The sequence below is a fragment of the Amblyomma mixtum genome, chromosome 1 (genome assembly GCF_055824585.1).
Source record: "Amblyomma mixtum isolate Tamu chromosome 1, ASM5582458v1, whole genome shotgun sequence".
Classification (NCBI taxonomy): Eukaryota; Metazoa; Arthropoda; class Arachnida; order Ixodida; family Ixodidae; genus Amblyomma; species Amblyomma mixtum.
This window is the reverse complement of record NC_143012.1, coordinates 57,438,991-57,455,138: the sequence shown is the minus strand read 5'-3', so window position 1 is coordinate 57,455,138 and position 16,148 is coordinate 57,438,991. Positions and strand designations below refer to the sequence as shown.

Genomic DNA, 16,148 nt, shown 5'->3' with positions numbered 1-16,148 from the left:
GTTAATTTCGGTTTTCTTGTCTAGGAGTTCTATATGAAGGTGGCACCCAAAGTGTCTTGTATATTGTGGGAATTTCGGAATGCCGTTTCCTTCCCTGGCCGGCGATGCGCCGTGGAGACGGGGGAAAGCGGACGCTTTCCCCCCTCCTCACGGGTGAATAACCAGATGGTCCGCTCTTCCCCAAACTCGTCGCAATGGCGCGCCGCCGAAGCGGTCGCTGATTGGCCGAAAGTGACAACCGACAAGTGCGCCGAGATCGGCGGGGACGGGCTGCGGGCGGAAAGAGAACACAGCGAGGGGACGTCAGGTGAATACCTTGCATTTTTCCCTCTGTGTTGTCGTCATCTAGCCCCGTCAGCCGCACGGCCAAGCCAGACGGCAAGGGTCGAAGATCAATCAGCCAGCGATTAGGGAGAACACAACAAACCTTTGGCTCTGGGCAAACCGTCCTGTTGTGTGTTGTGTCTTCGTTCGCATTTCCGCTGCGCCGCCGTGAGAACGGTCGCGCGTGGTGTGCGATACCGGGAGCTCGGAGTTCACGGCCTAGTAAGAACCCCCATAATATATAGAGGCCAGGGGTGTGTCGTCGTCTTACTTTCGAAGGTGTATGCGTGGGACCCGAGGAAGGTTTCTGATCATTTGAGTGGAAAACACTTAAGGCCCATATTGGTCAGTTTCGAAGTGATAATATCAACTGTCTATTGTAAAGTATCTTCTGCCTCTCCGATGGAGCCTTTTGTCGTCGGTGTATAGTGCCGCGTGGAAGTCCAGTATGTTAGTGAGTTGTTTGGCCAGTGAGCTGACGCTATTGTCAGTAGGAGAGAGGAGAGAACTGCACCTTGCGGAGTGTCACCTTTATTAACCCTCCCCATCCAGAACACTCCACAAGGTGTAGCCCTTTCCTGGCCAAACAACTCACCAACATACCACACCTAGATGGGGAGGGATAATACAGTTGATGGTATAGTGCCGGCTTGGATGTAGCGCGACTCACAGCCAGTGGTGGCGATGGTGCGAAGGATATGGTCGTGGCTCTAAGCGTCCAACGCTTTTTAAATATCCAGGGCGAGAATAGCACGTGTGCTGGCTGTGTGCTTCTTAGGGTGGAATATAGTTTCCTTATGGGATAGTGATATGTCTTGAGCCGAGGGAGTGGGATGAAAGCCAAACAGGTTGTCGGATAGGAATCGTGAGGCTTCTGGAAAGGGTTGCAGTAGTTTGAGGACGACACGTTCAAAGAGTTTTTCCCACGCAACTGATGAGGGATATAGGGCAAAGCATTCGGAGGATGGCTGTCTTGCTGAGGTTGGGAATAAAAGTGGTGTGCGCATGTTTCCAGGTGGAGGGCAGGGGTCCATCAATTCCTAAAGTGAGGTGTCGTCAAGGTTGCCGACGACTCTACGTCATGTGGTCTGGTCCGGGGGCTGTAGGGCGGCGTATGGAAAACAATGATCATTCGACTTCATCAAGGGTGGTGTCTTTGTCGAGGTTCGGGTAAGGCGAAGGGCGCCCAGGGCAAGTGGTTTCGTCCCAACTGATAGAATTGTTTTCGCAATGCATATGTCTTGTAGTGTTCGGTTGATGTCAGTGCCCTTTTTGTAGATCAAGGTAGAGAGACGGTTCTCGCAATCACAAAGAGAACAAGGAAGAGGAAAGCCTCAGGGTGCTTGCCAGCGTTTCGACAAGAGGACTTCGTATGGGCTAGGTGAACACACGTCCTTTCGTCGAAGCGTTGTCAAGCACCCTAAGGCTTTCCCCTTCCTTGTTCACTTTGTGTCTTTTGTAAATCAAATTGGATAAAACGTTGGATGTTGTGAGGTTGGGTTTGGCGGTGGTGGGGTCTAGGAGGGCTCAGAGAGTGGTCCAGGTGCGCCTTGAGGCTACTGTAGAAGGAAGCCCAGCTGTTTCAAGCGAGGGTGGCTGCGTAAGTTTCCGCGGCCTGTGTGTAGACGGAGATTCGGAGGCAAAGTTTGCGGCTGAGGCGTTGGCGGCGTCCCAGAGATGTAAAACGTGTGAGTCTGCCTGTGACGCCGTGGTGAAGCGCTCCGGATATTTCGACCACCTGGGGTTCTCTAATAACCTTTAAATGGGTTAGGACACCATTTTTCAGACTCAAGTTGTTCATTACATTTCGTTCGCTATGCATCTCGGAACAACTGGACAAAATATGAGCTCATTTGGTGCAGCGAGCAATTTGTAATTGAATTTTTGAAACTTCTGCTGTACCGTGTGGTAGTCACCACCTTAGCACTTAAATTACCCATGGAATGTCCGGTCGTGTAAGTAAAGGCTGTGTGAGGTGTCAATGACGCATCGGCGATGCAGAATCCTCCACCTAAATTTCTACTTCTGCAGATGGGGGCTCACTGCGACAAGCCTCTGTGACTCATGTGGAGAAGTTGAAACAATAGAACATTTTCCCCTCTCTTGCCGGCGGTTAGAATTTCAGAGAAAGCAGTATTTAGGGCGCCCTCTGTCTCTACCAGTTCTGCTCTAGTTCGGCGCGAGCGCCAAGGGATTCTCGTTAGGGAGTGTTTGCGGCTATACCTTCGTGATTACATTATTGCAACAGGTCGGTTCTCTTGTTTACTGCATATAAAATTATGCCGCATGTCGGAAAAGTCATCATAATCATCAGCAGCCTGAATACACGCACTGCAGGGCAAAGGCCTCTCCCATGTCTCTCCAATTAACCCTGTTCTTTGTCAGTTGCCGCCACTGTATCCCCGCAAACTTCTTAATCTCATCCGCCCACCTAACTTTCTGGCGTGCCCTGCTACGTTTGCTTTCTGTTGGAATCCACTCCGTTACCCTTAAAGACCAGCGGTTATCTTGCCTTCGCATTACATGCCCTGCCCAAGCCCATTTCTTCCTATTGATTTCAACTAAGAAGTCATTAACCCGCGTTTGTTCCCTCACCCACTCCGCCCTATTCCGATCTCTTAACGTTACACCTGTCATTTTCCTTTCCATAGCTCGCTGCGTTGTTCTTAACTTAAGCTGAACCCTCTTTGTTAGCCTCCACTTTTCTGCCCCATAGGTGAGTATCGGTAGGATACAGCTTTTGTATATTTTTCTCTTCAGGGATATTGGTAAGCTACCATTCATGATCTGAGAGAACCTGCCATATGGGCTCCACCCCATTCTTATTCTTCTAGTTATTTCCCTCTCATGATCCGAATCTGCGGTCACTACCTGCCCTAAGTAGACATATTCTCTTACTACTTCCAGCACCTCGCTACCAATTGCGAACTGCTGTTCCCTTGCTAGGCTGTTGAACATTTCTTTGGTTTTTTGCATGTTAATTCTTAGCCCCACCGTTCTGCTCAGCCTGTCGAACTGATTGATCATGCTTTGCAGTTCTTGTCCTGAGTGGCTTAGCAAGGCAATGTCATCAGCCAGTCGCAAATTACTCAGGTATTCTCCATTAACTCTTATCCCCAACTGTTCCCATTCCAGTCCCCGGAATACCTCCTGTAAGCAGGCAGTGAAGAGCATTGGCGAGATCGTGTCTCCCTTCCTGACACCTTTCCGTATTGGAATTTTATTGCTGACTTTATGGAGAACTATAGTAGCTGTGCAATCGTTATAAATATCTTCCAATATTTTCACATAACACTCTTCTACACCCTGATTCCGCAATGCCTGCATGACAGCTGAGGTTTCCACTTATTCAAATGCTTTCTCGTAATCAATGAAGGCTATATATAGGGGTTGGTTATATGCTGCGCATTTTTCTATCACCTGATTGATGGTGTGAATGTGGTCTATTGTCGAGTATCCTTTACGAAAGCCTGCCTGATCATTGGGTTGCCTAAAGTCCAAGGTTGTCCTGACTCTATTAGCGATTACCTTAGTAAATACCTTGCAGGCAACGGACAATAGGCTGATTGGTGTGTAATTCTTCAAGTCCTTGACGTCTCCTTTCTTATGAATTAAGATAATGTTAGCGTTCTTCCAAGCTTCTGGTACTCTCGAGGTCACAAGGCATTGCGTATACAGGGTGGCTACTTTTTGTAGCACAATCTCTCCTCCGTCCTTCAACAAATCTGCTGTCACCTGATCCTCTCCAGCTGCTTCCCCTCTTTGCATTGCTCCTAGGGCTTTCTTTACTTCCTCCTTCGTTACTGGCAGGATGTCCCATTGCTGTGCTCGACTGCCTCCCTCAGTAACTAGATGATTACATTCCCTACTGTATAGATTTGTGTAGAACTCTTCGCCTAATTCAGCTATCTTATCCATATTGCTGATGACATTTCCCTGTTTGTCTTTTAGTGCATACATCTGGTTTTTACCTATGCCCAGTTTTCTCCTCACTGATTTTAGGCTACCTCCATTCCTTAGAGCATGCTCGATTTTCTCCATGTTAAACTTTCTTATGTCGGCTACCTTGCGCATATTTATTAACTTCGATAGCTCTGCTAGTTCTATCCTGTCTTTGGAGTTAGACGTCCTCATGCTTTGGCGTTTCATAATCAGATCTTTGGTCTCCTTAGATAGCTTGCTGTTATCCTGTCGAACCATCCTGCCACCTACTTCTGCGGCACACTCTGTAACGATAGCTGTAAGATTATCATTCATTGCTTCAACACTACGGTCGTCTTCTTCAGTTAAAGCGGAAAATCTGTTTTGCAGCGACATTCTGAATTCCTCTACCTTCCCTCTTAATGCTAACTCGTTAACAGCCTTTCGCTTCACCAGTTTCCTCCGTTCCCTCTTCAAATCTAAGCTAACACGAGACCTTACCATTCTGTGGTCGCTACAACGGACCTTACCGAGGACCTCCACATCCTCTACGATGACAGGGTGTGCACAAAGTATGAAGTCTATTTCATTTTTAGTCTCACCAGTGGGGCTCTTCCACGTCCACTTCCTGTTTGCTCGTTTGCGGAAGAAGGTATTCATAATCCGTAAATTATTTCTATCTGCAAACTCTACAAATAACTCTCCCCTACTGTTCCTAGAACCTATGCCATAGTCACCTACCGCCTTGTCTCCAGCCTGCTTTTTACCCACCTTTGCATTAAAGTAGCCCATCAGTACAGTGTACTGTGATTTTACTTTGGTCATTGCCGATTCCACATCCTCATAGAAGCTATCAACTATCTGGTCATGATGGCTTGATGTAGGCGCGTAGGCCTGCACCACCTTCAGCTTGTACCTCTTATTAAGCCTAATTACTATAGCTGCCACTCTCTCGTTAATACTGTAAAACTCCTCGATGTTGCCAGCTATATCCTGATTAATGAGGAATCCCACACCTAGTTCTCGACTATCTGCTAATCCACGATAGCACAGTACATGCCCGCCCTTTAGTACTGTATACGCGTCATCTGTCCTCCTAACCTCACTAAGCCCTATGACATCCCATTTAAGCCGGCTAATTCCTCGAATAACACTGCTAAGCTAGCCTCACTTGATAAGGTTCTTGCGTTAAACGTTGCCAGCTTCAGTTTCCAATGGCGGCCTGTCCGGAGCCAGAGATTCTTAGCACCCTCCGCTGCGTCACAGATCTGACCGCAGCCACTGGGGACTGAGGGCCGAGGGTTAATTTGTTTTTTAGTCATGTAAGACTAACGCGCTCGCGATTCATGACGCCGTAGACCAACGCTCGCGTGCTCTCTCACCTGACCGAGTGGACTGCGCACTCCTCGTAACGAGCGTAGGGGAGTGGGTGGCTCACTGTTCGAGATAGGGGTGCCGAGGGGTGAAGTCACGACAGGGAAACAAAGGCGACAAAGGTTCGTGTCCTTCCTTTTTCTGCCTAGAGGCGATCTCGGCGGCTTCACCGTAATATGTGAAGGTTGATTTGCAGCGGTTTTCCAGCAGACGGCGGCGCTGTCGGCGAAGCGGCTCAGAGCCGATAACTTCAAATTGCAATTTTTAGCTAAAATGGCGCACGTACACTCCTGCTTCTTTTTTAAGTATGCATAACAACAGTCGTTGCTAGAAACCGTAATTTGTTGGGAGATCATGTCATCACCCCTTTAATGTACATATTGTTTGTTCCTGCGTAAGTGCGTTCAGTGTGGAATTATTTTGTCTGAATGTATTGTTGGACTCCTTGGTGAGTGGCATATGGTGTACCTGAGGTTGGAGATGAGCCTGTGGGTTGTGAATGGCCCTTGGGGTGGGGGTGGGGTAAGCTGTCTGGACCACGTATACCTTCGTGCGTGTCCCACTTACATGCCCTGACGGATGAATATGTGAGCAGCGCATCCATAAAACTCACCAAGAAAGAACACACCTATATGATATCACAACAGCCATAGCTGTGTGTGCCCAACCTCCGACATTCCTACAAAAGCTTTTCCCGCCTAAAAAATAAAAGGGTTGAAAGCAAGCGCTCGTTCGGTTTGTCGTCTCTCTGCTCCAGGCCTTTGTGTCAAAGTTATCGCTTCACTGCAAGAACCATACACAAGCATGATTGCTCTCTTATTATACCAAAAACAGGTTTCCTTGTGATACACTTCATAGATATCATGGCTGCAACACAGCTGTGACAGTATGCATGAGGAGCACATACTATAGACGTATAAAAAAACTGCGCTTTCCGCGGTCCTATCGCTACTCGCCCCACTGTCAGAGTTTGTGCTTCGTCTGCAGATCATTCAGTAAACGCTGCTGCATTCTCGCGCGGGCTGAATTGAGTGAGCTGCTCACCGTGTGCCTGTCTTCGGTGAGCGTTGCCATTCGAAGCTGCACTTGGAGCTACATGGAGAACACGTCTAGCCCCTCCAGGCATCCAGCGCCGCGCTCGCGTAGAGTCGTGCCCTGCGCAGATTCGTTACGAGGGCTTCAAACAGCAGCCTCTTGGCAGCCCTGACGTCACACTTTTCGACAGTACGTGACTAGCCCGGTGCGAGCTACAGCGAGCGCATACCGGAGCCGCGCCGGCGTGTCTTTCAAGTAATGCAAGTGTGGATAGCATCGTCGCTTGTATAATATACGGTAGCACTTGAGAGAAAACGCTAGTTCTGTTCGTCGTCTATCTGCCCCTGATAATCGTAGTTCCGTGAAAATTATTTATTCCATTGCAAAAATCACACTGACAAGCATGATTGGTCCATTAATACACCGAAAATGGCTGCCTTCTGAAAGGTCAGAAACGTATAGTTACAACACAACTGTGACAGTATAGGGAGTGCATACTAAACGCATCCCACAAAAAATGACAGGGTTTTACCTTGGTTAAACCTACTAGTGCGAAATCTCCAGCTTTTGGCTATACCTGCTTGTCTTAGATCCAAATAGGCTAAGGTCAAATTTCGGTGTGGCCCGGGTCATATTTTGGAACTGACCCGATTCGAATTTGGAGGTCGTCATTGTGTTTGGCCCGGTCAATTATGGTTGGATATCGGTTTTGGTGCAAATCAGCCAAGGTTAAATTTCGTGGGTGGCCCGGCCCAAATTTGAGCTCACTATGTATTTTTATGCTTAGTTTGATTTAACTTGGCGTCGCTGTTGCTAGGAAACGGTCCAAGAACGAACGTACGTTCGGTGCTGGCAAGCGTATGAGTTTCCGCACTAAAATTTCACTCTACGCAGTCCTGCCGTTACTCACCCAACTGTCCGTGCTCGTGCTTAGACCGTGTAGCTGACGCTGCGGTATTCTCGCGCGGGCTGAAATGAGTGAGATGCTCACCGTGTGCCTATCCTCGGCGACGGTGAGCTCTGATGTCCGAAGCTGCACTTGGAGAACCCGTCCAGCACCTTCAGTCACCCAACGCCGCGCTCGCATACAGTCGTGACCTGCGCAAGTTCATTAGGGGGGCTTGAAACAGCAGTCTCTTAGCAGCCATGACGTCACACTTTTTCACAGCACGCGGTTAGCCCGGTGGCAACTACGATGCGTCCTTCTAGTAGTGGTAGCACGGATAGCACAGTCACTTGGTGTACTATATGATAGCTTGCGACTTCAATCTGCTGCATTGCAATCTGTAGTATGTAGTATACTTTTGTGACCAGCGAAACAGGACGCCGGGTATTTGCTCGGCTAAAAGTTGTTGCAATAGTTCATTAGAGTGTGGCGCTGACGAATTGTGTGCTAGCCTTTGGAAAGGACACCAGTACCTGGAGGGCATGGGTCCGTGCGGCAGAGCTATCTCGATCGACATGGCCACTTTCCGAGACCGACTTTCTTTGCTCGGGCTATTTCGTCAACGTTGGCTACAGGACAAGTCTCACACTGGTTTGGTTTGGTTTGGTTTATGGGGTTTAACGTCCCAAAGCAACTAAGGCTATGAGAGACGCCGTAGTGGAGGGCTCCGGAAATTTCGACCACCTGGGGTTCTTTAACGTGCACTGACATCGCACAGTACACGGGCCTCTAGAATTTCTCCTCCAAAGAAATTCTAGCCGCCGCGGCCGGGATCGAACCCGCGTCTTTTGGGTCAGCAGCCGAGCACCATAACCGCTGAGCCACCGCGGCGGCTACAAGTCTCCCACTGTTGAGGACTCTCGGAACATCTTTGAAACAAGAGCACTTCAAACCTGATGCTGGGCCTTCCATGTTCTCAAGAAGATTCAATCGACTCGTAGTACGCTTCCGAAGAACAGATGGAAAGAAGTGCATGTTATTTCATCCCTTATTGGGGTACAAGCGTTGATTCATTTGCCGCAGGAAGCGCAGGGGACACTGCAGTGGCCGATGATTTATTGTTGGACACGTCTTGGAATCTTCTCGATGGCCATCACACCTGGCTAGCGGCCTGCTTCCTTGATAGGAAATAGATTGGATACCATGCTAGCGCAACTAAGTAGGGCGACCATTGGTCAGATGGCTTGGCAACTCTTTGGCCACCGTGTACGATCACATATGTTCCATTAGCTGAACACGCAACATATCCCGGCTAAATATACATGTATGCTGTGTGGGCCTACTTTTGCGATAGTTTTATGTTGGATATAGCGTTTTAAATGCTTACGACGTGCTTCCGACGATTGACGCCTCTCGCGGCGATTGTTTTTGGCCGGGTCACCACAACGAAAAAGCGTTGGCGTATTCTGCTCGACCTGCAAAAGGTAAGCCCCAAATTCTTCTTAGTGTAAGCACGCCACGTGCAAATTCTATTTATTTTAAGCTGGAGGACAGGTTTGGAAGCGGCAGCCAGCTTATTTCTCCTGGGCTGGCGAAGTTTGCAATCGCCACTTTTCGGACTTCCGTGCGCATGTACTTTGATTCATGCTTCCTGCAAGAGCATGCAGTATGGTGACGCGCCAACACTTCTTTTTCCCCGTCCAATTACTTTTCATATTTATGTGCCAGATTTGTTTTTAAATCCTGTCTATTGGCCTAATCGGGAGCAAACTTCGCTGACAAGGCAACGCGTTATGATCTTCCTCTTTGAGATGAAATTAAACATAAGTTATTTTATCCCCCCTGGTATTGCATTTATGGTGCAAGAACAGATATGCACCAATGAGCCATGCTATTAAAAATGAGTAAAAGTAAGAATGCCCTCATTAGGTTAATTTACAAATAAAGCAAACTGCGTGTTAGAACGACTAGACCAATGGCCCCTGAAAAACCCATTACAAAGGCGAAAGTTGTGATTTTCCGATCTAAAAACAAATTAGTTCACTCAAGCAAAACTATCTTTAAAGTTCTGTCCTTTACAAGTAGTGCCAACGTTCAAAACAGTTGTCTTTAATCAAAATATTTCTTGGGGCGACCATATATTGCACATAACTACAAAATTATCCCAAATTCTTGGACTTCTCTACCGTAGTCGGCAAATACTCCCGACGCTGCGATGCTCCTAATTTATCATTTCCTATTTAATTTCCGCCTTATTTGCTGCGGTTTGGTCCGGGGCGCTACAACTCAGGCGAACTTACGCAAGATACATATAATACAATCCAACTTTCTGCGTCTTCCTGAAAACATCCGGCGGTTTTACCACACCTCTGAAATTTTCCCCTAGCACGGAACCGTTCCCGTACCAAAAATGTTTCCGTATCGTCTGTGTCGAGCTCTGATACAAGAATTGTCTAATCACACTTCTTTTCTTCAAACACTAACTAGATTAAAAAGAATTCCGACATACGCAACAAGAAGCGGGGATCAATGGAAAATACAAATCAACTGAACTACCTATGGCCTGCACCCGTTAGAAAATAGGCTGCCACAAATACTTATTCAAAAGAAAATATTAATCTAGAGGACGTGTCATACAAATGTTTAGTGGAATTGGTTTTCTCGCACACACAACCTTGCTTTCTTCTATTTTTTTAATACCAAAATTTTTGAACGTTGTTATATTGCTTTCCGTTTTCTGCTCTGCCACCCGCCGTTTCATCAAAAAGATGTGGATGGCTGGCTGCACTCTATGCTATTATGTAGTGTCTTTTGATGGTGTAAGTTTCACCTTGAAGTGCTATTTTATGCTCACTTGTGTTGACTTTTTTACCTTTCGTTTTTTTTTTGCATTGTAAAGAACAGTCCTTCTCAACCTATTGTGCTGCTGTCAATGGTCCGCTTTTACTTCGGGTCCCCATCATCATGTCCGACGTGATGGTCGAATAAAGATTATTATTACTTACAGCTCTTGTGTTATACCCGTGCCACACGGGCGAATGTAATGGCATTGAGTACTTATTGCCATAAGTTTCAGTGCCATTTGCGCGGTGTCACACGCATAAGTTTAATGGCATAAGCTTACTGCCAATCGTGACCTACTGAGTTCGCCACAACTCATCGCCTGACCAGTGCGTACTGTCGTCCCCATTTCACATGCAAAAAAGCATGTGACTTAGTTAGTAACAACTTTCTAACCAGTAACAAGAGGTTAACTGATGACTTTCAATCATATGAGGCATCTGCACTGCATTTTTGCTGACAAGGGTGCCGCAAACAACAAATAAGAAAGAACTGTCTCTATTTTCTCGCGTGCCAAAGATATTGATGTACTTGATGTACTGGAGAGCTCATTTTCTACATTTCCAGTTGTGTGTACCAAATGAACATTCAGTTGATGACCTGTGGTGCTCCTTCAGATGAATGCCTTAAAATGTGTGCAAAAATTTGTTCCGGTTAAGCGAAAAGTGCTGCGGAAACGGAATCCCTGGGTAACAAAAGAAATCATGTGGTTAGAACGTAAGCAAAAAAAAGCTAGAAACAACACAAACAACGCCCCACTATTTCAACCTGTAACAGGTTGCTTGACCTCCGTGTATAATTCGCTGAAAAATTAAAGATCTCGTTATTTCCAGAAAATAACGCTAACAAACTTTCTGATGTCTTCCCCTAGGAAGTTCTGCAGCACTTATCGCCGAAAGCGAAAGTTGCACCCAAAATCAGCATCTGTGGTACTCTTATCGCTGACAATTCAAATATCGCAGATGCGCTCATCGAGTATACTTCTTCTCGGTGTTTACGCATGATGACGATATCAGCTCACATTTCCCAGTCTATGAGCCCATTCTGATAATTGGTGACGTCACGATTACTCAGGAAGCGGTGTTAGCATTTTTACTCCACCAAAGTGACCTGGAGCTCATGAAATTCCGAACGCATTTTTTTTCCGGTACGCCTAGTGGCGTTCAAAATATCCATCTTTAATATTCAAGAAGTCATCGTCAAGTGCGGAGCTCCCAACCGAATGGAAGTACGCAAAGATCGTTCCCATACCAAAAACAGAAAATCTGTCCCTCCTCTCGTCATACACGCCAGTTTCCATGCACATGTGCTAAATTGCTCGAATACATAATATTCAAACACCTCCCTATCTAAAATACAAACTTAGTGCTCGAAATGGCAGATGACTATTAATCTTTAAAAGACCGTTGCAATGACTGCTATACGCAAAAAGAACCCCTTAACATTTGGTCATAACATTAACAACCAGTGCTTATCTGTCGTTTCCAGCTACAAATTCTTGGGAGTAATAATTTCATCAGATCTTAGGTGCAAATGAACATGTAACACACACCTACAATAAAGCAATGAAGAAACTTTGCTCTTTAAGGGGTGCGTTAGGGAACGCTTCGCCTGAAATTAAAATTTTGGCCTACAAAACATTTATTCGACCCGTCCTAGAGTATGCCACGATTGTCTTTGGATCCACATACACAATCTAATATTACCAAACTTCAGAAAGTTCAAACAAAATCAGCTAGGTTCATCTGTAACTCGTACAGCTGGCGTACGTCCCCATCATTACTTCTAGAAGCTGCCGAACTCGAAAGTCTCACATTCAGACGTTACCAGGATAGGATGAATTTTTCTATTTACTCTATGATAATCAGTTGGGAATAGACAAAAGTTTATACAATCTGCCAGCTAACCGCCGCTCTACGCGCTCGTATCATACCAAAAAAGTTCTAGATTGTTCGTGCAGGACTAATACAAAATTCCTTCCTTTGAGCACTATTTTCGATCGGAATTGTTATCCGCCGACACGGTCAACTGCACAACGGTTTCGTGATTCCTCTGCGCACTTGTGCCTCCCCCCATCAAAATGACATTAATGTTGTACACAGTATCTTGTATTTTTGTGCTGATTTATCATTCAGCGTCCTGTATCTCTTTGATGTTTTTGAAATTGTTGATTTGTATTGTCCACTCCTGCCTAAGGCCTGATAATAAGGCCTGTACCTGTACAATAAATAAACTTTTACCAGCATTTCTGACAGATTATCTCGGCTTGTATGTGGACGCGCGAGTTTACGGCTACTTTTTCGATTTGTCAATAAAGAGTAGCGGTATTTTCTGGAAAAAAGTTTATATTGCATTTGAACAACATTTCAGAGATAACTCATTAGCAGTGTTTATACTCGGACAAAATTTTAAATGCCTTGATAGCGTTATCGTCATCGTGACTTTTGTAAAATTACGTGATGTAACAGTTCTTGAACTTACGGTGTCTCCCCACATTTGAAATGTGCTGTCAACGCGAAGCAAAAAAAAAAAAAGAGGGATGCGTGTATTCTTAGCCAGATTTACAAAAACGTGCAATTCTTCAGATGCCTGACACAAATAGTACTTTTCGCCTTTCTTTGCAGAAGACTTTCAGCAATGCTATCAGCTGCTTACTGCTACATTTCACACCATCCGGTCAAGGGATGATATTGGTGTTTTTTTGAGACCGTGATCTTCTAGAAGGGATTGTATATATTTGATATATTTGGCAAGTAGTGGCCCCAAACTGCTCCTGCACACTTAACAAATCTCACAGAATGGTCCAGGGAGCTAGAAGCAGCTGAAGTTACTGAAAAAAAAAGGTGCTAGGAAAAACCTAAAATATTAATTGACCAACATGATTGGCCAACAATCAAAGAAACCGCTTCGATTTAACGTGGTGTCAGAGTGAAGGCCTTATGATGACCCAAGGCATTTCCAATGATTGTCCATGCTTGGCCTTCCTTAGAATGGCCAATGGTTGGCTTGTCACCACATCCACGCACAAAGTTTGATTGGTGTTCAGCATTTTGCCAATTATGGAATCATTGGCCACTGATGATTTTCCTTGCTTGGGCCAATAAAATTCTGCTGCTCGGGTGAAACCGCAGTTTCCAGCGCGGTGCACACAGCTACCGTTGCAACATTGCGGGCTGCTTTTCTTCTCTTTTATTGATTTTCTGACGGCTACCCTGTCTGAGGCAAATTGTTCGAAGGACTGAAGGGGCAATAAATCAAACGTGCTTTGACATGCTGCAACCTATACTTTCATTTTAGTGTCAGAGTTAGGTTTGGGGCTGTGAATAACGGAATAAAGTTTTTTTTCTTTACAAATTATGACTTTTTCGAAGGTTTATATTTTCCCTTTAGGCGCACGATCTTTCTGATGGTCCATTCTTTTTGATATGCAAGCCCACGAGCAGCTGCCGGAAGACCCTATGAAACCAGCAACGGAAGAAGCAACATTGCCTGTATTCGTGTAATAGTGGTTCCCTCTTGGCATGTGCACAAATAAATAGAAGTATGCGCTGCATATTGTGGTTGTCTTGGTTAGTGCATTTCCCGCTGCCCAAGGCTGTGAGGCAGTAATACGTCAACTGTAAATATTCAAGTTCCAGTATTTCCCGATTCAGACAGTACAGCTGTAACGGAGGTTGCTTTGTTATGCATGCATAGCTCGTAGCGAGGCTTTGTACTTTCAGTTACTCTTTGTAGCAGGCAACGTCGTTATCTGTGAGCATGTCTCCGAACCTAGCACCACACTGAAACGTGATGATGAAATAAAACTCATTGCTTAATAGACTGCAAACAACAGAAATTGAAAAATGAGGAAAGAGTTTCCTACTGCTGGCTGGACACTGAGAAAGAAACTTCAGCAGCGTTTGTAATTTACTAAGGCGACCATGTTCAGGAAACCAAGAGAAAATCCCATTCATAGAATTCCTCATCAACGCATGGCACGCTTACCAATAACAGAACGCCTGTTGCTCATAAAACGCAGCATATTTTGCACTACGCCCGTGGACATCAGCTGTCTGGTTTCTGACTCCGTGCACTGAATACGTTGTTTGTGCTTTCTACGTGACGTAGCGGTCCTATTTATATTCCTTTTCGTCACTATCAACACACCCACAATACATCCTGGCTCCACGGCTGTTCCCTGCGCGAACGCAGCGACAAACGAATGCTATGCCGCCAATGTTGAAACTTGCTTTCAGTTCCCCAAAACAAATTTTACCGCTCGGTAAGTTCTTTTAACACGTTATGCACGCCAACGTGGACGCACCTGTAGGACACCTAGGGGCTTTTTTCTGGCTCGTAGAGCATTAACAGGCGGGTCATATAACAGTAAGGCTGCGTATAGTCCGGCGTCTTTTATTTATTTAGTAAATAATCTAATAGTTATTTTTGCGTGTTAGTTTTCTACTTTAAATTATATATTTTTATCTACAAACCAATAGCGCCAAAGGCATTATAGTGGGGATGCAGGAAACAGAAAAAAAATATTTATGAATGCACCTTCGCAAGAGTGACACGAAAGCATTATTTCATGTAACCCACAACGCATCTTGAACGTCCCTCTGCCATACAAGATTCTGTGCTTTCTGTAGCATTGAAAGCTCTCTGAGAATACTTAATCAGCAACTTCACTACCTAACCATTATCCCACGGCCAGATTACCGGACGGCTTAACCATATCAACCAGTGCACCAAATTTATAAATCCTTTTATTTTTAATGCTTCGGAAATTAGTTTCGAGAAAAGAAATCACCGCTTCATTATCCTAACTGTGCCGTGACCGGTGCGACCTCGCTTCTGTTACCGCCGTACACGTACTTCTTGCCGTTTATGAAGCATCGCGCGTGAGATTGACCCCGTCGACACTGATTTCTGCAAATTCGCGAAACTCCATACACCTTATTTTTTCTTGCGTACCCCTTGGCAATAATCCTCTGAAACGCTAACTTTGCTTTCTTTTTGTTAATTAACAATCCTTAAAATCTTCTGCTTTTCAGTATAGGAAGCAAAAATCTTTATTAAAGGGCGATCTCTGCAAGATCTGGACTTGTCCAGCCTACGAGCACTTGCCATGTTTACCGATTCAACACTCAATCTCGATTTACACGTATAACTGCTACAGATATAACGAACGCTCAGGTATTACGAACGAAGGTGGTGCTACCAGGGGCAGGAAACTCCGGGTGGTTTCGGTTTTAACTACTGCAACGCCCTTGGCGACTGGAGGTAAACTAATGCTTAGAAGTGAATGATTTCTGCTCACGCACGTAGCGCGATAAAGATGACGGCCTTGGCGAATTGTCTGAGTGACCGTGATACGAAGCTGCTCTTTTTTTCGATGGCAGCGGTGCGAATCCCGCTCGGAGATAGTTTTTCTTTCCTGCTGGATACCGCTGTCACGACGACGACATGACGCTTTAGTTGGCTTCCCACCGGCCGCTATATGATCAACTGGAGCTGATGTTTGTATTTACTGGACAGTGGTGTATATGGAAGTTTCCTGGCGCTACCGTGAAAATAGGCATTAGGACACTGGCAGCGCATCTCAGAGCGAACTGCGGCCGCACGACTCGGTTATAGCGAACGAGGAGACGCCGTGAACTTGCCCCGGAGTGAAACTCGCACTTCCGCGAAGTGCGGAGACCGAAAAGAGTCGTCATCGGGAACACCAGCTCGGAAACAACAAGGTGACGCGAAAAAGCTGCACAGAAGGCGGGATGGAAAATAT

General features: G+C 45.8%; 1 protein-coding gene across 1 annotated transcript in view; it reads right to left on the bottom strand.

Annotated features, from left to right (window-relative positions):
- Positions 1–16,148, bottom strand: part of LOC149366369 (uncharacterized) — a 73,138-nt gene that overhangs the window by 26,277 nt on the left and 30,713 nt on the right. Inside the window, exons 2-3 of the mRNA XM_089570576.1 lie at positions 7,646–7,752; positions 6,664–6,774 (exon numbers count right to left, since the gene is read on the bottom strand). Coding sequence (XP_089426702.1) covers positions 6,664–6,745 — 82 coding nt within the window. The 5' untranslated portion in view covers positions 6,746–6,774; positions 7,646–7,752. The remainder of the gene's footprint in view (positions 1–6,663; positions 6,775–7,645; positions 7,753–16,148) is intronic.